Source organism: Dysidea avara, chromosome 2 (genome assembly GCF_963678975.1).
Source record: "Dysidea avara chromosome 2, odDysAvar1.4, whole genome shotgun sequence".
Taxonomy (NCBI): Eukaryota; Metazoa; Porifera; class Demospongiae; order Dictyoceratida; family Dysideidae; genus Dysidea; species Dysidea avara.
In genome coordinates, this window is record NC_089273.1 from 24812159 (window position 1) to 24835843 (window position 23685).

The 23685-nt window shown below is 36.6% G+C and overlaps 1 protein-coding gene across 5 annotated transcripts in view; it reads left to right on the forward strand.

Moving 5' to 3' along the window:
* LOC136246924 (uncharacterized) overlaps positions 1–23685 on the forward strand; it is a 56511-nt gene that overhangs the window by 10736 nt on the left and 22090 nt on the right. For 3 of the 5 annotated variants that reach the window (XM_066038520.1, XM_066038525.1, XM_066038522.1), the window contains exons 4-11: positions 733–852; positions 903–1172; positions 1867–1920; positions 3786–3989; positions 8925–9089; positions 15457–15747; positions 22821–22877; positions 22935–23207. In XM_066038520.1, the coding sequence (XP_065894592.1) occupies positions 733–852; positions 903–1172; positions 1867–1920; positions 3786–3989; positions 8925–9089; positions 15457–15747; positions 22821–22877; positions 22935–23207 (1434 nt within the window). The remainder of the gene's footprint in view (positions 1–732; positions 853–902; positions 1173–1866; positions 1921–3785; positions 3990–8924; positions 9090–15456; positions 15748–22820; positions 22878–22934; positions 23208–23685) is intronic. The other 2 variants (XM_066038524.1, XM_066038523.1) reach the window with 2 other exon arrangements.

Here is a 23685-nt window from a genome sequence, read left to right on the forward strand (position 1 = left end):
TGACCATTGACTGAAAAAATTTGCTGTAATAGTAGATGAATCACTATTGAATAATACAGGACTTGCTGGTGTATTGGATGGATCACTATTGACTGAAACAGGACTTGCTGAAATATCTGGCAGATCGCCATTCAGCATATTGATGGGGCTGAAAAATGACAACTGCTGACTTATGAAAGCAGCACGTGAGATTCACGTCAGATGAATTTAACACTTTTCTTGCAGTCATAATCAGTGTGTGACTCCAAACAATCTTTAAGCGGTATACCATGATGACAGATAAACTTCTTCAAGTTCCTCGTGTTGCCCCTTCTAGCACACTGTTTGAATTTACAAGGCATTAAAAGAGCATAACTTAGGATGATACAGTGGCTAGAACCACTTTTAAAGTCATTGTCCTACCTCCTCTGCTTCACACCATCTGCCTCACAGCTAGACGCACTACAGCGGATTTTGAATTTCTGTGACGCTTAATTGATTTGGCCATTAGTGCTGTAAACGTATTCACTACTTTAGTTGTTCATAGCTATGTAGTAAAGTAATTACTTCGTTACACTTAAAACATCATTAAGAGCTCGCATTTTATTAAAGTCTAATTGTAAAGCATGACTAGTGAAATAATTATTTCATGTAAGCAAAGTAATTTACAGTCTTGTATAGATGACACATGGTATAATAATGTGTGTTCATAATTATATAATTTGTACAAATGTAAGTGTAATCTCCATACAGATGATGAGCCCAGTAGACCACTTGTTGGTAAAGACCACACAGCTAGTGACCATACAGTAGTTAGTAAACCAGATTGTTTGTATGGATCACAAGTGATTGATGTGATTATGAGAAAACCTGGTAAGATAACAATTATAATTGACCTATTGTAGTATTATTAATTTTAACAGAGTTTTCATTTCTGATCAGATACTACAACTTGTTGTATCAGTGTTTAATACCTAACTGTAAACTGACCATCAAAATTCTAAAACGACTTATAAAAATTCCTAGTGATGTGGAGAGTTTTATTATCAATGGAGAAAGCTTAAGAATCAGATGTCAGAGGGTTATCAATCTTCTACTAGTTCAGTTAGATGCTACAAGAGATTACAAGCATTTCTGTTACTTGTTTAACATGATATCAGTAATGCCTAGTATTACCAATAAACTGAGAACAGGTATGGTATGATTGTGTCCAGGGTTGAAACCAGACTGGGTCATCTGGTTATCCCAGTCACATTTTGTCTGTGTCAACCATGTTTGACCTGGATTATGAAATAGCTATAGATTCTGCATTGGGTTACATGGGTTGATTGTAATATATAGCTTGGCAATGATAATGGAAACCGATACTGTATTAAACTGTAGGAGTGGATCATTGCTGGGAAGTATAATTTAAAGAAGAAGGGTAGGAAGTATAGGGTGGGAGCAGTTTTAATAGCTTTATGTGACTGCTTTATTTGATAACTGACTGTTCAATTAGAGTATTTCAATCTCTCTGGTCTTTGTAATGCGCACATCGTGAAAGAATACAGTACATAACCATTTCATTTTATCTGTATAATAACTTATTGGGGAAGCATGAAAATTGCTACTAGTCATCTACTTGGAGCCAAGCAGATATGCGAATACTAAGTACTCATGAATAACACTTACCTGTGCACACTTCTACTTTAATCAAACTAAGTCAGATCCTAGTCTGATCTGTCCAGATCAGTAGGTCATCCTGGTCAGTGATGCTGACTTGGTGATCATGTCATTTGATACGTACACTATATTATTAGTGTAAGTGACTTTGGTGCATCTATAGACTGTCTTTTGTGTATGGTTGATACTTGTACAAAAAATCATTGCCATTTATATTACTTATAGAATTTCACTCACACTGGTATCATTATTTTCAAACTGGTCATGATCCCATGTCTTGTAAGTATGAGTAGAGTGACTTGCAGTGTATATTGTATTATTTATATTAATTTTGATTAGCTTTGCGTTTGTATATATTGTACATACTAGTTAAAGCACCGCCGCGAGTGTAATATGGAAAAAATAGCATGAGGGCGTGGGCGAGAGACTAGTACAGCACAAGGTGAAGCCGAGTGCTGTATTACGTTCGAGACCATGCCCGAGTGCTATTTTTTCCATATTGCATGAGCAATAGCAGTGCTTGAACTAGTATATACAATACCACAATAGGTTGTTTGGTAAAGTTTTTAGTGATACTACGAACATCTCTGTATGGCTAACAACTCCATCAAACAGTGTGGTAGTACTGTCCCCCAAAAATGACACATTCTTCCTAAAATACCGCTTTTAAAAAACATTCTAGAAACACCTTAATGACAAAAATCACTATTCAAGTACAGAATACTTTTAGTCCATTTAACATCAAATACAGCATTAAAAACAGGAAAACACAGGCGGCCGGATATAAAATTTAAAACAATCCCCGAAACTCCAATTTTTGCCTGCCTGCCTGCCTGCCTGCCTGCCTGCCTGCCTGCCTGCCTGCCTGCCTGCCTGCCTGCCTGCCTGCCTGCCTGCCTGCCTGCCTGCCTGCCTGCCTGCCTGCCTGCCTGCCTGCCTGCCTGCCTGCCTGCCTGCCTGCCTGCCTGCCTGCCTGCCTGGATCTGATTGTGAGCTGATTGCTAAAGATATACTCCTTTTCTGTTGCTAGCTAGTGGATATCATACTTAAGTGGATTAAACTATCATGGTACTTAAAGAAGTCATTAATCAGTTTGTGGCCTCTTCTATAATATCCTTTGCCCTTTTGTCCTAGACAGGTACTGGCTATCCAGATTTGCCATGTTCTCTCACATTTCGGAAGCCTTAAAAAACAACTTATAAACCATTACTTACTATAACTCATGATCCCTTGGCTTGCCGTGAACTTGAATATTTTGTTCACTGAAATTCCCTTGGTGTTTATGATTGGAATTTTTTATACTACCTCACTGTTTGTTTGCTGTTATCTAAAACACTTAGACACTCGTAATATTGAATCTGCAAGAATTTAAAATCATCAATAATTACCTCAGATATGCCTTGGTAATTATGGACATCACCTTAGATGTTTTATGTAGATACTCAAAGAGACTTATTTCAAGTAGTGTTGCACCGATATACATATTTTCACATTTATCAATACCGATTATTTGCCTATTCCTGTAACCGATATGCCAATATTTACCGATATTCTTCAATTCTTCAGAACAGGGGAGGAGGAGTAGAAAATCACCTTATGTGTATAAACTGCATTTGTAATGAAATGTAATCAATGTAATTAATTGCATGGGCGACCGACTTTTATACAGTTTTGCCACTAACTTCTTTCATTGAAAAGGAAGCCAAGTAGTTATCAAACATCTAAGCCAGCTAATCAAACTGTGTTTTTAGTGGGGCTCCAGACCCTTTGTGAAGAGTGATCAACTAATTGCATGGGCGGCCGATAAATATACACAGCCTACTATAGCCTTGCAACCATACTTGTGCAAACAAACAAGCCAAAAGAGTTACAAAACAATTACAGCAAACCACTTACTGCTTCATTCACCACCTCCTTTACTTTCACCTGTTCATTGCCATCATTAACGATTGATTGTGGGTTTCGGTTAATCGGCAAATTATTTCCGCTTCGTAGCCGATACCGATATTTGTAAAATTAGCTAATATCGGCTGTTATCGATAATTTAACCGATTATCGGTGCAACACTAATTTCAAGTATCTAACTATTACATGAAATATTTTATCTGTACAATGCATACATTTCTCCTTCATTAATCTTTCAGACTCTACTCATAACATTCATCCTACCAGACTGGTGCCAAACAGTGTTAACCAGTTAGACACTCATGCTGTTGACAATATTATTATCAGATGTGTTGATGATGGACCATCAGATGACAGAGCAGACAACTACTCCATTAGTAGTCACCACCAGGTTATTGGTAGAAGATGTAGAATTGTAACTACTACTACTACTACTGCTAAGGGTAAGTGTAGCATTAGGAATTCAGGATGAACATTAGAAGAAAGAGATGGTAAACATCTAAAATAAGAGATATGTACACCTGTAATAATGGTTTGGTTTTCCCACCAAGCACGAGGGATGTAAATTCATAGAACTTGCTGTTGCTCAATTACCCTTGAAATAATATTATTGTTAATATCATTTGCAATCAAGATTTACTCTAAGTTTTGTATTTATAGGTCTGGATCTGTGAAAAGTGGTCATATAGCCTTTACAACTGTGCTAGATAGTGAATAGAGTACCAGCTTAAAATTTAGTCACATTGAACTCCTAACATACCACTATTGCTTGAAGTATGTGATTTAGAGGTGATGTTTTAAAAACTTTGGGAGAGTTATGATTGGTCAAAGTTTGACAAACTATAGCCATTTTTTCATACCAAGTCACAATTATCACTTTTGTCCATCACATGCCTAAAACTTTATACATCTATGGTGTAGACCACAATCTCTAACATTCAAATTAGCATTGTGATATGATAAATTGGTTCAGTGTAATCAAGTACGAAATGTGCTTACATTCAAAATAACTCAAAACATTTTCAGCTACCTCTTCTCAAATTTAAATAATAAACATTGTCAAATACCATATAGCTAACTGGTAGCTTTAGAAAAGCACAGTGGTGCATACCTATTTGCTTGATATATTATGATTATTGATTATGATTATTTACTATGTATCCTATAGCCTACTTTTTCTCTATGACCCCTAATCAAACTTAAAATTCCAAATTTTTTCTTACACTTGTTTGTTTATGTTTTCCGTAACATTGTTATGACTGATGAACCCACTCATACTGCATCAAAAGAAAGAATGGCACCAGAATCACTGTTTTCATCTGAACGCATATCCCAGCTATCAAATACTGCTTTGAAAGAGCAGTGGCCATTACGCTTTGATTTCAGCTATGTTCAACCCATTACACAGTGCTACAAACAAAAACCAATAGAAGAAGTGCCTCTGCAATCAATGCAGTCACCACTAAAATACGACGATTCGCACTCCCCAACTATCAATTACTGCCTCGAAAGTACAGCGGCCATTGTGCTTTGCTTCAGCTACGTATGTTCAGCCTGTTACACAGCATTGTAAATGAAGAACAGTGTTAGAATCGCCTCTGCAATCAATCCGGTCACCATGCAAATCCAGATGATTCCAAGGTACTGTAGGGAAGCCATGCATTGTGCTACCACGAATCAACACCTTGCACTGTCAGCAAAAAGAAATGGGACACAAAAGAGGACAAAGATAAATCCATGATGTGTGTATTGTGCATACTGTGTTATGCCAAAGGTACGTCTCGGGATGAAGCGACATCGAACAGTGAAACAATCAAGCCCACAGCCTTAGCCATTGTCGAGTTACACTTGCCTGAAGGCATCAGGCAGGCAGGCTGACAGGCAGGCAGGCTAACAGGCAGTCAGGTAGGCTGGCAGGCAGGCTGGCGGGCGGGCGGGCGGGCAGGGAGGCAGTAAAAATTTCCATTAAATAATTTTTTTTTTAAATTTCGTAAAAGTTTATTGGAAGCCTTTAAGATTGTACTGAAGGCACTTTTGGGCTTGGTTATACCTAACCAATACTGCCAAGGTGCCAGGGTGGTATTGTGAAGCTGGTTTTTTGGGTGATATATTTTAGCTAGAAAACCCAAATCTCCAAGATCCCTAACATACAGTACTACCGTACTGTATGATTAAGATCACTAATTTTTACTTATACTTGTTTGTGAAGTTTTTTTGTAAATTTATGCCAACTACGTAGCTAATACCCTTGAATATACATACACAAATCTAGTTTTAATCATATTCATGAGTGAAGTCATGTTCTGCAGTGATCACAAATCCAATAATGCTGTTATATTCATAGAAGCACAAAGGCTGTCCACTTACATTCCAGCTGTACGTACTATTGATACAGACCAGGGTCTGGCAGCTATGCCTGCAGGCTCATTCACTTACCCGTACACACGAGGTTAGTCTACTTCGTACATATGCTTTGTGTATACCATTCTACAAGCAGTCCATTAACTGGTGGCAGACGGCATCTAGTCTACAGTAGAGAAACTCACTGGCTGAATACGTGTGGGAATGGATTAATGCTGACATGATTAGTATGCACGAATTGGATTTGGCCATGAAAAGCACTCAGATGCAAGCGTTTCACTATCCTTGCCATCCTACTAGTTGAAAAATGGTTGGCTAAGATGAGAACTAGTTTAATAGCATATTCACAAATGTTTCCACACGATTTTGAATATTGACCACACCCACTTTACTGATGGCGTGAAATATCCACTCTACAATCAAGCTTACCCATCTAGGCCTTAACAAATAATCCTTAAGCTATTCAATAGAATTGATTACAACATTTAATTCTCATAACAGAATTTCTCCATGACATCTCTAGGATTTATCTATTCATAATAGATAAACGCAACCAGAATGGCTGCAAATGCTTGCTACGTAATTTGTATTTATATACTTGTATTCAGTAGATTCACCAAAAGATCGGTCCACACAATGATTTCATCAACAGACAGTCTCATGTGAACTTCCTCGGGGATGGTCTTCATACTTGGCTGAACACTTGAAAGGTTTACAGATCATCCTGTAAAGTTTCATCCACTAAAAGCAATTGTTGGTTTCACTGGTAGTGGAGGTTGCTATACAACACCCACCTTGCTACATACACTCAATGGTATCAGAGGTAGTATTGCCTCCTGTAAGCTTATTGCCTGATTATGCATTAGACATATCCAAAAATTGCATTTCAGATGTACGCTCATACTTTCTCAAGGCATTATGTCCTGTCTCCTGGCACATAGTGGTTGTTCCAGACTGTGGTTGGTAAGCTTTTCAACCCAGTTTCTTTACACATGTCCTTAAGCATTTAATTTTACCAATTGGCTCATTGGTAAACTAGGAGCATTTGGATTACTTGGAGGCTTAGGCAGTGGCTTAAGATAAGACTCATCATTACTTGCTGCATTCTCTCGCAAGGCATTAAAATACTTGTCAGGTATTTAACATGGCATGCACCTTGGCAAATCAGTCTCATACATATACTGTCTCACCACCTTATTTTCTGAATTTAATGAAGTTCTTCGTAGGTGCTACAGGCCTTTCCATTAACATCAGTTGTTTCCCTTTTAAACTGAGAAATGTTTAAGCTATGATCTTCTCATCCGCATAAAGAACAGTTCTTTCCATTATACTGCTTTGACAAACCTACCAGTGTATCAATAATGCCAGCTTGTCTTCCTCATAATTTGATATGTATATTTAATTTGTGTTACAATGCCATTTGCATGCAGACTCTTGTAAACTGAATCGCACACATTTTTAGCTGCCTAAATGTTGTATCATAAAACAAATTAAATTTCTCTGTTGGCCTGAAATTTCTCATTTGCCTCTGTAGTCCAGCTAAGAGTAAGTATAGACTCCGTGGAGTGTACTCTGTTCCATCAGATTTGCATGTCTTGATATTGTTTACACAACCACTCACAAAGAATGTTATCTTCTGTAGTTCTAAGGACACACTCAGGGCACTTATCATGCATCAGGATACTTATGGTTTCGAGATATTGACCATGACTCAAATTTTTGGCATGCCCATTCCATATTCTTTTCAGGGGACTCACCCTGGTGAGTTGATCGATCGAAACATTGAAGGTGAATCTATCTTCAACTTCTTTGTTTTCTTTGCCTTCCTTACAATTGCTCTATATATTCACACATTTGCCACGTGGTCAGGTGAGAGACAGACTTTTCTTTGGTCATTCCATCTCAACAAAACTGGGACACTAGTCTTCTAAACCCAATCAAAATCATTTATAATGATCAGCGTTGTAACCATGAGTAGGTTCTTTTCTTATCAATGACTTGTTCACAACAACATTCTTTCCCATAAATTACATGTGGCTTTTCGTAAATCCATTGATCATCACAATAGCATTTCTACTCACCCATAAATTTCATAAGGCTTGCCATAAATCCATGAATCATCATACTAATTTTTTTTCTACAGTGTCACAATCAGTATTTAGAAGCTACACTATAAATGACTTGCACTAATGTACCTCAGTTCAATTGTGTTGCATTTTAGTTGTAACATTGACACTCAGGCTTTGCGTGATATAAATGCCCTCAGCCCTTGGGCCTGCAGCCCTTTGGCTGTCAGGCATATAGACTTTATTCACTTAATTAATTTCATAGCACATAACCCATTGCGAACGAGTTGTCTGCCAATGTTTACCATTTGTAGTACCTAAACCATGGTAACATCACAATTCTACACCACATTTGCCATTTGTAGTACCATAACCATGATAACGTGATAGCAACCGTCGTACTCGCCCAATTTTAGAACTAAAAATGGCATCTGAAAATCCATCGCCATGGTGAAGAAAGATACTTGTATGGTTTGCATGGCATCAGAGGGTGCTTACTATTCTAAATGAATATACAATATCATACGTATCAGGCAAAGCCCTCGTGCCCATGTTACAATTATTGATATTATATTGCTTTGTGTGAACAGCCTTAAGCTGTCACATGCCTAACTACCATGATATCACCTGATATGATTGTGTTGTACTGTATTCAAGAGAAGCTAGCAATATTTCCAAACTGCATTTGTACTGTTCATTGTGGCTAAGTGTTAGTCAGTAAATTAGTAACGTTATTACTTCAGGTCACTAGGTAGTAATAATATTCAAGTCATCATAGTAGCTTTTTTACTTAGGTAATGCATTACACTTGCAAGTAAAGTACATTCAATTTCAGTTATAGTACTAGTTTTTATGTAACTCATTACATAAATTATGCAACATTGTATATGAGTGTTACTAGATATAAATGCAACACATCAAACATTATCTGTTCTGTACTATATGACATAGCTACAACCGTGACAAGCACAACAACTGTTAGTAGTGAAGTTACTAGTGGTGGTCATCATTTACACACTAATTCTACTCCAGTATCAACTGATGTGACATTCAGTGTTGCTGAGTCTGTATCATCCCTATCTTCCACTAGTAGTGGAATTGATTATGCACAACAAGGTATGTGCATACATGTGTCTGTATGCACAATCTTACAGTAGAAACATCACTTAAGTTAGTATCATTATACAAGTAGGAGGAAAAGTGAAGAATTTTAAAGTTGGATTAGGGATCAAAAAGTAGTGAAACAAGGGAATAGTTATAAAAAGTAGTGAAACAAGAAAGGTTACCTACACCTGCAGATATACTAGTGGACATTTAATCCAGTCTTTATATACCCATAGGGATTAATAAAACTCCACTAGTGTATAGTTATTTCGCTACTTTTATTCTTTTATTGATCCCTAATCCAATTTAATTCTCCTTCTACTTATTAGTTTACTTTTTATGCGTATCATAATTATGGCTGGTGAGCCAACGCATACAGCATCAAAAGGAAGAATGGTGCCTGATATACGTAGCATACAATTAATTTTGTATTTAAATATGAACCCAAACCATCAGTTATTACTAAAAAGCAAAGTGCTATTATGCTTTGTTTTCAGCCATGTTCAGCCTGTTACGCAGCATTACAGATAAAAAAGAGTACAAGAAACACCTCTTGAATCATTACAGAAAGTATGGACGATTTTCATTACAAATGCAATACTCAGCAGAGTGTAAGCCATAAGCACTACTGTGAAACAACATCTTACTCTGTCAGTGAAAAGAAAAGGGCACAAAGGAGAGCAAAGGTAGTTCTACGATCCATGCATCATACGTACTGCTGTACCCCAAAAGACATCAGTCAGGATCTAACAGCGAGGAAATAAAGCCTGTAACCTTAGCAGTTGTTGAGTTGTGCTTGTTTGAAGGCATCTGGCAGTTAGTCAATTAGTGGAAAATTCTGCTGAACAAAAAATAAAATTCAATAAAATTCCATTTTTGACCATTCTGAAAACACTTCTGAACTTGTTTATGTCTCACCAATACATCATGAAGACATTTTCAGGCTGGCTGGAATGATGTTATTACCAATAAATTTTCAAAATGCACACCATTATTAAACTTTATTAGTTTTAACATACGTAATTGCAGCCATTTTTTGGCCACCACCTTTATTTCACAACTTTTTACACAGGATTTTTAAGGCTGCACTATTTGTTTTACAGCTTGGCTGTTTCTATGTAAATTTCACTTCTTTTTGTACTTTATAAGTTTCCAATACTAGCCTATGGCTGACTTGGGGTTCTTATAAATATGTGACCTAATTTTAGAAAACTGTCGATATCCACACAATTTTCAAAATGCATTTTATTTGTTCTTTGTTTTCTAAAGGGACAGAGGAATGGACTAGCTAAGTTTCAGCTTCATAAGTTAAGCAGTGTTGGAAATTCAGCACTAGACAGCTGGACGAGCAAATAAATTGATATGTACAGAAGCTATCGAGAAAAAAATCTACAGGTGCTTACATAAACTATCATAACTTACTGATACAATGGCGTATGGAATTGAATCTTAGCTCATTGTGTTCACCATGACTTTGTGCATCCACCAAGGTATAGTTTTTTCCTCAGGCATGCTTCTGTGTTTGAGAAGGAAGGAAATTCACTGAAAAATGATCGTCGGTAAATTCTTTCGTCACTGCAAAGTAAACAAACGTCTGTAACTTTGAAATCCTTTCGTGTATGGAGATGAAACAAAACTTTTGTACTCCCAATGAACAGGCGAACATGATGATGCCCAGGATTTATCCATTGGAGGCTTAATTTGCCCACCAGTGAGGCGATAAAAACTATGCACAATTTATTTTCTGGAGCTTGCATTTTTAACCCATAGTTTTTAAATGCGTTTTATTACAAAAGTACTATTGTGAGTATATCAACGGTTTTCCAAAATTCAGTCACATATTTTGCAATATATCACTTTGACACCTCAGATCGAAGGAAACCACAGGGTTATATTTCACATATTGCCCTGACCACAGGGCAATATCTAGATATTAGGGCGATATCATGATATAGCCCTGACCACAACTGCCTTTGATGCTGAGGCAGTCACAAAGCATCAGTTCCCTTTGATTATTTATATAGATCTGCTTGAAGTTTTGCATTGTGATTTTGAATAGAGCTGCTTAAAGTTTTGTATTGTGGGTTTGAGTTGTAACATGTTGGTATAGTTAGGAGCATTATTGTAAAACAAAAAGAATTGAGTTAGTCAGCATTGCATAGTTCAGTTACTAGGCATCACTAAAATTAATAATCATTTTTGCAATGTGGGAGTGTTTTTCTACATAGTACATTTTAATTACATGAAAAGATGCATCAACATTCCTAACCTATATGTCTAAGTGTTTATTTTAGCACCTTAAGTTACTTTATTCATGGTTATCTGTTTAAAATGGTATCACTACAAACAGTGAAACCCACAATCATTTCTTTTTGTGTCCACAATTTAAACCCACAATCGATGCTTGCTAACCTCTGTGTTAAAGTAATGTGGGGAACGCAGGTTTGTCTTCCTATTAGATGAACATACCAGAGTGGTATATATTACTTAATTAACCCTTTAAGGACCAAAAATTGTGTGCATAGTCTACCCTGAAAGCCCACACGTTTTATGATTATTGCGCATTTAGTGTTTTTAAAAAATATAATAAGTTTATAGCATTGACAAAGCCCCTACAAGTGCTCAATTGTATAACAAATTATACTAAAAGACTCGCCTGACAATAATAAACAACATTATCTAACTTACCAAAGTGTAGAACTAATGTCTTAAAAGCACTAAGATGAGTTTCAAACACCTACACGCGATCGATTTCTTTGTGAAATAATCAATAAAAACAGTCCGCCATTTTAGTTTTTAAAACCGCATCACGTGATCTTGTATATCAAATTATTCGTCTCTAAATAGTGAGCACTCTGAGTTTAATTTGAAGTTAATACGATGAACACAGCCAAAGTTATGGAGCGATTTCTACAAGGTTAGTTTTATTGTTGTGTAAATATTAAATGTTTGTACGTTGTTAGGAATTTTACACAGGCTTAGTTTTGCGTGATAAGTTGGCCTTATATATCAAAAGAATCGCCTGTGAATGGCGAATACAGTGGCCCCTGTTTCGATCTAATAGCTTCATTTGTTGCGGAGTTATAGCTCTTTGTTTACTGCCAATAATCTTGGACGTAATATTACGGCGCTGGTCTTTCGAGCAATACCTACTTTGGACGTAATATTACGGCAGCGGTCCTTAAAGGGTTAAATCCCAGTGCGTGGGAGTGTCAAAAAAGCGCTAGGTTATAACTATCATACAGCTAGACAGAGCAGCGCTGCTACTGTATGATATATTAGTTGTTACCCAGTTCTAACTAGCTTATCACCCTGTTGCGGAGCCACTCAGTCTTGTTTGTGACATCATAATAACCATGAATGGTATTGTTTACCAATGAAACAAAGAGCCAAATAAGGAACATTGATACAAAACACACCAGTACAGCACTCAAATCTGCTAAATATTACAAAAAAACTGTTAATCCTTTATATAGTAACACTACAAGTTACCAATACGATAGTTTAACAAATGTCAAGAACAGTCTGAGTTGATATTCGCTCCAGCAATCAGTCCCAAAGTTCACTATGGTGAAGAACTGACTTCTTTTGATAACCTCTAGTTTCATCATTCTATCTTGGATTACGGTAGCCACTTGTTGGTCTTTTTCCTCCTGCACGCCATGCAACACCATCATACCAACTTCTGACAAAGGCGAATCATACTTTAAACTGCTGCTTTGTAACACCGCCCTTCGCTACAGTTTGTAGGCAGTATGCATGGTCTCTCTTGTAGCTACGAAGTTGAATCTCCACACAATTCGGATGAAATATTGAGCATAGTGACAGGAGCTCAAGCCGGAACTTAAATGTGACTGTCTCTGGGAAAACCGGTCTTATCACCCATTTGAAAGTATCGAGAAATGTCGGTTTTAAATATTCAGTGTGTTGTAGCTGGCCAATGGTGGTAGCTACGCATACCAAATTTTCACACGTTTCACAACAATTTCTTACCTTCCTGATCATCCACTGAAGAAGTAGTCAACAGCTAAGTTTCCCGCCATTTTAGATAGTTTTTAAACCGAGGTTGTCTGTATCAGGCGAGCTCCAGAAGGGTGGGAGGCGGGGGCCCTGGAAGGCGGGCAAGATGGTGCTCAAAAAATTGAAAAGAGACGTGCTGGGATGAATTAGGCCAAGTTATAGGCCATTCAGGGCTCAGAACTGGCTAAAATGAAAGGAAATTTACAGCACAGGGCATTGTCCAACACCACGGAGCTGTACAGCCACACACAGCCATCTCCTGGTTGGCCAGGGCTCCATCAAGACCCCAGATCACTCGTACGGCTCGCCACTGTGCTCTAAAAAAGTAGCCAGCAAAAGCAGACCACTTTACTCTGGTCGACTGTGGCAGTGAAATTTGATAGTGCATTCATTAAGCTTTGTGTTTGTGTGAAAAAATCAAACCTCCTGTCTTGGGCGATAAGAACGGTTTTCGTAGATCCAGTCTCAATTTACTATCCGTAACTTCCGCTCGCTCTCGTGCACTGGAATGTAAAATAGTTATATCCCGTATACTTGGATGATATCTTTGTTATTACACTTGTAATGGGATATAACTATAACTTATACAATGGCTACTCAGGGATTTGCCTATATACATGCTCATGCCCTCGGGCCTGCGACCCTCAGGCTTGGGCATATATATATTAGGCATATCCCTTGTGGCCATGGTATAACTATTAATTGTATGCTTTAGTTTATATATATAAATTATTGTGATGCTCTAAAAGAGCACACGTTTTTTGAGGTCTTCTAATAGAATGTACTAAAATAATCTAGAACTTCTATTGATAGATCTAATGCACGGTTTACTTCAATATTTAGTAATATTATTGTTGCACTCTAATAGAAGTCACATTTTTGAAGACCCACGTCCGTTCTATTAGAATATCCCAACCCCATGGTTTTACATTTGTTTGGTTTTTGCTTTATAAATTTGTAGTTGGCTTTTTCAAACGATCAAAAGACACTGCTAGGTTGTTCATCAGCCTATTATACACACCAATTTTCATATTCCCATGCTTAATTTACATTTTGTAGCCATGGCAGAAGTTTGATCTTTTTATGTGAGTAAACACTCATAACGCCTTGGATATTCATTAGACTTAGGTCTATTATGCTTTTGAAATTGCCTATTATCAGTATTATGCTTTTGAAAAAGGCTCCAAAATTTCCCCTATTATGCTCCAATTATGCCCAGTTGTGTCCATTGTACTCCGAATATGTTCATATAAAATTTTGTCTTCACTGCTTTATCAGAATATCTGATGTACATGCGAACATTCTATTAGGACATTTCAAAATACAGTGATTGTTCTATTAGAGTATATTGACCTTTATCAAGTCTTCCCTTCACAAGTAGCTGTAAATCTGTATTTGCACACTAACCCATTTTTTCTCTATCATTTAAAATATGCAGTGTTTCAGCTTCTCTGATAATCCATCTGTAAATATTATTCCTCTTATGCTGGAATTATGCTCAATGCTTTGGCTACCTATTATGCCCCAAATTACTGTATGTTGACATAATTGGTGTAAACCTAATATTCATTAGATTCACAGTAAATATGTGACTGAATTTGATAAAACAAGGCTTCGACGCACAAAATTTCATTAGGAGATATGGCGATTTTAAGTAATCATTGTGTAATAACTTCCCAGTGCCTACAGTTGTGCAAACACACCATGGAAGCCATGGAAGCCTTGTTATATGAAATCCGGTCACATATGGTACTTGGATTCACTTTTATATGCTCTTCATTTGTGCCAAAGACTGAGGCAATAGAGTTATACATTTTCATTTTATAAAAGTTTAACAAGGTGTGCAAAATAAATTGAAGCCATACAGCTTAAGAAGAAGAAGAAAATGTATCACAACTTTGAATGCCCATATCTCACAAATGGCTGGTGTGAATTAATAAAATTTGTGGTGTTGCCTACCCTACAGTTATGTATTATGCAAAAATGATGTGTTTTGGAGAAGGGGCCATGGAGGTACAGTATGCACATGTGAAAATGCTGTTTTCTTTTTTCCTATCAATATAATCACAATATGGCATGCCGAATTTTTCTTGGCCACACGATACAAAGTGTGTCTTGATAGAAGATTTCCAACAGATTGATATCGTTTATGTATACTACAAGTTCACGTTAATCTCATTGACTTCAATTCAGAAAAATTAAATTTAATGGCAAATTCCTTGTATAAGATACGGAACTGTGTGAACACTTGTAATAGTACATTTACATTTTGTACAATTGCTAACTTTATTATGGTTATGATAATTGATATGTAGGTACTAAAATATTCTATAATATATTATTTTACTAAACTATTCAGTTTCAGCTCTTCACCTGATGCGGTCAAAGTATGATGTTATAGTTCAGTCACTACCTAGTGACTATGAGAAGACACTACAAGTTGTACATGGTCATTTAACTGATGATCAGAATTGTGATGTGCTTACTAGTCCCAACTACACTATTGCTAATAAAACTATACTGAATTGTCTAATGGAGAAGGTGAAATGTACAGATGACATTGTAGAATTTTGTAATCAGTTGGATAAGATCATTTCACTACTACCTGATCCGGGTGTATTATCATCCATTGTAAGTGAACTAAGAGAAGGTGAGGATGTAATGACATTACTATATTATGCAGTTACTACTGTATACATTTCCAATAATTTCATATTATTTATTCTTACATAGTCATGAATACTACGTAAGTAGAGAAGATTACTGGAAGCAATTTTGTTCATATTTGGTGTGTACTGTAGTTTCCCTAAAATTTTGGCATCTCTAAATATTTGGCACTCCCCGTGTATTCAACACAACATGCTCTAAATTTTGGCAAGCAAGACAAAGTTTCTAATTATAAGTGCACTAATTTTTGGCACCTGGAGTACTAGTTGACAAAGACCTCTTGAGGACTGACAATTCCCAGTGACCTCACTCAATATGCTACCTCGATGGTGGACGAAGTACCAAGTGTGAAATTATTCAGTGAACACATGCCCAATGATAACATTGTGTCAGTGGCATCACGGCTACCATAAAACAATCCACCATTCTTCTTTTCCAAATTCCTGTTCACAGAATAAAATGTGACCGTCTCAGCAAAAACCCGACTTGTTCGCACAATTAATTTTTTTTATTGACTCAGCATCATTAGCGGTGTCCAAGGAATGGATCACCAAAGTTTCAGCCTTCTGTGGTGTGTAGTTTTGAAATTATAGCACTAGACAGTAGGAAGAGTAATTGATTTGTACAGCTTCTATACTGAAAATAAACTACAGGCATTTATATTCGCAGTCATAACTTCCGTTTGGATTAGTCTACAATGTTGCAATTTGGCTTAAAATGTTCACCATGGATCAGCATATCAGCCAAGGTATATTGTTAGCCTTGTAGAGACTTGTGCATATGGATGTGAAAGCGGTTTGGTAGAAGAAACGATGACGATCTTGTTTACGTTTACCACATCGTAAACGAACACACGTGATATGCATACCGTTGAAGCTATAGAAACGAAACAAAGATTTGCGAACTCTCCATGAGCAGGCAAATAAGATGGTGTATAGTTTTAATTGATTTGAGTCTTCCTTCCTCGAGTACTGGCCCAATAAAAACTTGCACATTTTTCTTTGTAGCATGCGTAATTTTACGAATTATTTTTAAATTTCGTTTTTCTCAGTACGCATGCTTGTGCGAACAAGTCGGGTTTTTGCTGAGACAGTCACAAATGTCTCCAATAACTGGAATCCACATATCCTTATAACATGATACCCTGTGATAATACTGTCCACTGTTAAGTTGTGGAACACACTGGCATCTGGTAGCAAGATTTAATTAATTATCACATGCTAATCAAGATAGTTTAATATAGTAGGGCGGCTAAGCGAAAAAATAGTTCACTCTTTGATAAAAACACCAAACTTGGTACAACATTTGCTCAATTCATACTATTTCATATTACCATTAAAATTACCAATCATATCACATTCAAAGAACCTGAAAAGTAAAATCAATAGAAAATGTATTTGGGGAAGCCATAAAAGTGCTCCGTGTTGGCTCAATGGTAAATATACCGAAACTTTGCATCTGAATAGACAAGCAAGGGATGGTCATATCCAAAAGCTGGGGTCCATCCAGGTCATTAGCTTGCCATGTTAAGAAGCATGGAGACCACCTTGTACAGGCACTTAGCCTTTTGTGTACCCTGTCATTGACGAAATTGATAATAATAATAATGGAGGTTTCATGATATACGAAGCCATAGATGTGCAATACGTTATTTCTAGTGGATTGTGCCAGTGCTTTTAACACTGAAATATTGGCTCTATTAGAGATGTTTAAAAACAGGTTATTTTACTACGTTTTGAAACATTTTCTGATCACACCTTTAAATTTGAGATACATTCATACTATTTAAGCAAAAACAAAGATTTTGGATGCACTTGTATGGTTTCCTGGTTAGCTAGAAATGGGATTATAACCTTGTTTTAATAAAATTTCAAAACATGTCTTAAGGCAATGATTTTGATGTGGCACCGTATCTCAAATGATTTAGTTTATCTTAGTCAACTTCCACAGAAAATTTGGTGCTTTTATCACAGAGTGAACAATTTCATCAAATATTGTTGCTTAACCACTCTACTAATAATGTTTTTGATTATAGTTTCTATTTTATTTGTTGAAATCCATTGTATTCAAAAGCAATGTAGATAGTTATGACATTAGGCAGTTACCGTATAGCTATAACGGCTTTCCTTGCGCATTTTTGATTCAGTGCAGGAGTGTTGTGGTATCGTTGTTCAACCTCAAGGTGTTCCCGTTGGTCCCTGTAGACCAGAAAGTAAGCAATAGTTAAATGTAAACTAATCGTAAATTACAGCTATGAAGCTGCAGATTGTATCAAGGATAGATCCCTAAAAATTCACTGGATTGGTACATTTTTCCTAATCGTTCAGCCAGACATGAATAGAATTATTTTATTTCTGCCTAATTTGTAGAAAATCTTGGTAACTTATATTTCCCTACCTGACAGATATCCTTGCTTCAAAAATGATTGAATTTCAAGAGGGGACCATGGAGCTGCATATGCACGAAAAATTTATTTCTTCCTGTTAATAAGCACACTGGTGTGGTGCAGTAGCTTTCTTGGCTACTATGTCTTGGTTTGACTGGCTATTTTGATCAGTATATGTTGCACCACCAGTACTGTGTGATATCTCAAGTTTGGTAATTTGATATGATGCCAATACCAGCAAGACATCAAAATTTTAATTTGATTTGTTAATTATGCAGAATAACTAATTATGTGGGCAGTTGATATGCTTTAACATCAATACTTACGGTAGTGAGTCACATGGCCAAGAAACTATGAAGCACATGCACACGCTAAACACCCATTAGAAATGCCCATATCTGCTGAGAAGTAATTTAGTAGTAATTTCAGCTTCGTAACCCCTACAACAAAGGAGTTATTGGTCCGTTTGTAAGGCATCCATTTTGGCAATATAATATTATATATATTAGCCAGTGGATAAAATGGTGTTTAGCGTGAAGCTATAGGAAGAAGCATGAGCAAGTTATGACACTTGGCAGTATAAAATAATGTATGCAAAGCAGTCATACCTGTTGAAAACTCAATATGTGACTGGATCTGTGAAAAAGGGACATAACTGCACAAGCCTAAATTTACAGGATGAAATACTTGCGTATTATTGAAAAAATTCCGTAAATGTTTTTAACCCCTCTTTCTTAGTGAAGGAAGGGATCAACAATGAAAACCTGGATATCATCTCATTCGCCTGGTAAAGAGGAGTTAGAAAATCTTTGTTTTGTTGCAGTAGCCCCAAGGATACGTATGTTATGAGCATTTGTTTACATCATGTCGAAGCAATCGTACGCGGATCGATTTTTCTTCACAAATTTCGCCTTTGTATGCAATGAAGAAGGGTGAGTAAAGGAAATATGTACCCAGTAATTGATTCCCCTGTTCATGGCGAACACGATAGTGAAACGTTTAGCTCTGTACCTCAATCCGTTGGTAAGTTACAACCGTTTTTGTAAGTGCCTGCAATTTATTTTCCCTATACTTGCTGTACATATTGATTTTTCTGTTGTTGCTACTTTGTAGGGTTGAAACTTCAAATGTTATTGGCATATGAGGATGAAAATTTGCCAGAGGGTACACTTGGCTAAGTAGATTATAAATATTTAATAAGCAGGAATTCGAAAAATATGCGATTATGTCCTGTTTTCGCAGATCCAGTCACATGTTCATCTTCTCCCTGGTACTAGGCAGCTATATTTTGAATCAGTTCATTTCCCATGTAATAAGGTTTCTAAAATAACCAGTATGATGTCATCTGCTAAATTAGAAAGATGGCAGCACCCATCTTTCAATGCATTGGCAATACGGAGATGACACTCCTACCTTTGCTTCATAGTGCGTGAGCTCTGTGTGTGATGTGTAAGTTTTCTAGATGTGCTGGTGAAAGAGAGAGAGATGGCTATATATCAAATGGCATATAGCCTGAAGAGTTAATTAATGAGTAGGATCCACACATTTCGCATGAAGTTCACAAAAGCCATTGCACAGTGCTACAAACAAAGAACAGCATCAGAAATACCTCTGCAATCACTTCAGTCATCATGGAAATATGGATGATTCCCATTTACAAAAGGGAAGCCATGCATCTTGCTACTGTGTGTCGACACCTTGGGCAGTCAGCAGAAAAATTGAAACACAGGAGGACAAAGGTAAGTCCATGATGCATGCTTTGCATGTACTGCGATATGCCAAAAAGCATGTCTCAGGACAAAGTGACATCGAACAGTGAAATAATCAAGCTCGTAGTCTTAGCAGTTATTCAGTGGAAAATTCCTTTTTTTTTTATTTGTAACAATATATTGGAAACATTCATTCCCTAGGAAGGTGTTTCAGTCATAAATCTTGCAGATTCTCTTTAGTGTCACACACCACACAATGTGCTGCAATTGTTTTAACCTTTGTGACTTTTTCCCACAATGAATTAAAAATGTGAAAATTTCTGGTAGTCTTTAAACAAACTGAACACATAAAAATGCCCAAGCAGTCACTCGCATCGTAGCTTTCATCATGCATGCTAATTGATACACTTATATAACATAATAAACATTACATAAAATATTTTGAATCTGATAATAGCTTTTGACATACAATGGTATAGTTATGTAACTTGAGATAATACAGTATTCCTTAGTGCGTAGACAGACCTGGAAATTCACACAATACTCTTGATCTGCAGTCTATGTACTAATTGAAAACTACAAATTATTATAAAGAACACACAAAACAATTGAAATGTAAATATAATTCCTCTATACATCAACTAGCGCTGACCTGAAATTTGTGACACTCTTTGATCTGAATTCCGGTATAGTCCCAAACTACGGATGACCGCATCCCAATGCAAAATAAATATAGGTATATGGTGTCCATGAAAATTATTTAGCAGTTTACAGGGTAATCAGAAAATTAGCAAGAGGTTAACATTAAGAAGTCGAGCATTATAACATGAAACGGATTGCTGCAGCACTAGCAAAATATGAAACTAAAGTGTTACATGAAAAAATAGGGAATAAATAGGCTCAGAAAAGTTAGCCTTGCTTAATTGACTGACAAAAAATAATAATTCAAAAAATAATAATTCAAAAAAGGCTGGATTGCATAAGACATGGAAAACACCAATTATTGCACTGTGTTCTTTGCTTTAAAACAATTGTTACTTATACATATTAATTGCTTGAAGGCAATAAAGATAATTATGTACACATGACAAAGTGAACTTGTGTAAGTGACTATAAGTGAATTATGAAGTAAACCTGAAAATGAGTTGTGCTGTATAGTCTACAAGTAGAAGGAACAAGTTGATTCTGTGCTATTTCTAAAAATCAGGTGCTCAGTAAATACTAACCCTTGAATATACTAACTCCTTATAAATCAACACACAGCATACTATTAATTATTTCTTGCCTTGTTTTGTAACAATACATACAGTACATTAAACGTATTTTGTAATTCACCGATTATTTGTAATGTATCAATTACATTGTTATGCATCGCTAAGGAGCTGCTATAAACCTGAAATTACACAAGGAAGTATCTCTGTTGGCCATTATACAGTATGTGCTGATTTTAAACATGTTAGATTTTTAACATGTGGAATACCCTGTCTGAAATTTTATAGTTTGTTTATCATGTTTTCATATGCTAATTCTCTACACAAAGCCCCATGGCTACTCATAATTTTTGTTGGCTACTCTTAAGTTTTGTTCACATCAGGATATGCCCCTTTCATCTCGAGAAGATATGCCATTCCTGGTAGCTTAAAAGGCCTGTTACGTTGTTTTAGTTGTTATACACATGTTACAGCATGTATGTAGGCTAGCCCCTACTAAACTGTAAATTACATTTGGTTTCAGTTAACGGCTATACCCCTTCAGATAAACAGGACAAAAACAGAAAGTTAAGCTTTAATACAGTACATAAACAGTCTTGTTCACTGAATGACAGTTTAATTTCTGTAGCTCAAAGAAAACGGAAACGTGGTATATAAGGCACCTGAGGCTGAAGTGATGTTGATTAGTGAAAACATTAAATCTGTAGCCTTAGCTGTTATCAAGTTACGCTTGGCTGAAGGAATAAGGCAGGCAGTTAGTCAGTCAGTAGAAAATCACATTGAATTTTTTTTTTAAATTTGTAACAATCTATTGGAAGCATTTAGGTTCATACTGAAGGCACTTTTGGGCTTGGTTATACCTAACCAATACTGCCAAGGCACCAGGATGGTATTGTGAAGCAGGTTTTTGGTGAGTTTTTGGGCAGAAAGGCCCAAACCTCCGTAACTCCTAATATACACTACTACTGTACTGTATGGTACTGTGTGTACTATATTTATAGCACTTGCATGGGCGAATATCAAACGAATATGAGAGCTTTTATTTCCATGCAATGCTGAGAGGAAATTACACCGTTGCATATGGAAATACAGCGCTGTTGATCATATGCATAACATTTTAAATTGCCAGAAGTAGCCAAGATGATGCTATTTGTTTCTTTTATGATCAAACTTGTACTACAATTGACACTTACCAATTGTCTGATGGCTGAAACTGATGCAGTTATAAGTCTATGAATGACCACTCTGAACAAAAATGACCAGAAAGCACTTTAAACCAGTTAAAGCACCACTATGCTCATGCAATATGGGAATAATAGCACTCTGGTGTGGTCTTAAGCTCAATACAGTACTCGGTTTTGCCTCATGTTGTATCAATCTCTCACCCACACCCACACCCTTGTGCTTTTGTTTTTTCCCATGTTGCACACTTACGACGGTGCTTTAGCTAGTATATTATACATACAAGTATTATGGTACTTTGATTGTGAATTATCTTTAGTCTTAATAAGTCAGACACCATTACCCATACTAAGCAATTTAGTGACTCACAGGCCACTTAGTACATGGCATTCTCTCTGTGCTCAGGACACTACAGCCTTGGCCTTTAGGCTTGGTGTGTATACCTAACTACAGTATGTATGATGTATTGTGGGCATCCCATGTGAGCTATGTATATGCATGAATGTAGATTCTGTAACTATTACAACATTGTACTAAATATTTTGTGCTGTATGTTGTTCGCATGCAGCTAAACAATGTGTTGGCAAAGAGAGAACTCTACCAATGAAGCTGACTACTCAAAAAGGTATGTCACTATGCTAAAGTACTGATTGTGTACATAATAAATGCATAATATAAATAGATTTTGCTCCACTCAAGACACACTATCACGCTGTGCTACAATTGATGCCTGATAACTATGAACAAAGTGTTGGGAAGTTACAGAATTATATCAGTGATGATCAGATTTGTATGATATTGAGTAGTAGTAACTTCACTACTGCTAATAAGACAATATTGGATTGTTTGATTGAGAAGATGAGCCGTAGAGAAGAATTACTTGATCTGTGTAATCAACTGGAGACTATTAGTACATCACATCAGTTGAACATTTTGATCAGTGAAATAAGATCTGGTGGGTCTGAGTTGCTATTATACATGTAATAGTTGTAACATGGGCATGAGGGCATACATATCAAGCAAAGCCCAAATGCCCCGTGTTACAACTAATATGTAACGCTTACTAGGCAGATAGCCTGTACAGGGTGATCAATCACCCAAGCCAATACGAGTGCAGGCACTGGATGTATTATGTATATATGCATACCTAAAATTTTCGATTATGGGTCAGCAGCTAGTACGTTCTGGTTATGTTCGGTTATGATAAACGGACATATCCTAGAAATATCACAGAGAATTTCCGCTACTGATTATGCAAGTTTAATGCTTTAATCAGTGCTATTGAATCATTTATGGGATAACTACGCAGTTCACTAAAGACCTAGACAGGTAAGCTTGCTTGTAGAGTGGTTACTCCATGCAGAATGGTAGTTTCATGATGGGGATGTGTCCGTATTTGAAAATGTGCGGAGACAATTGAATGAATAAACTAT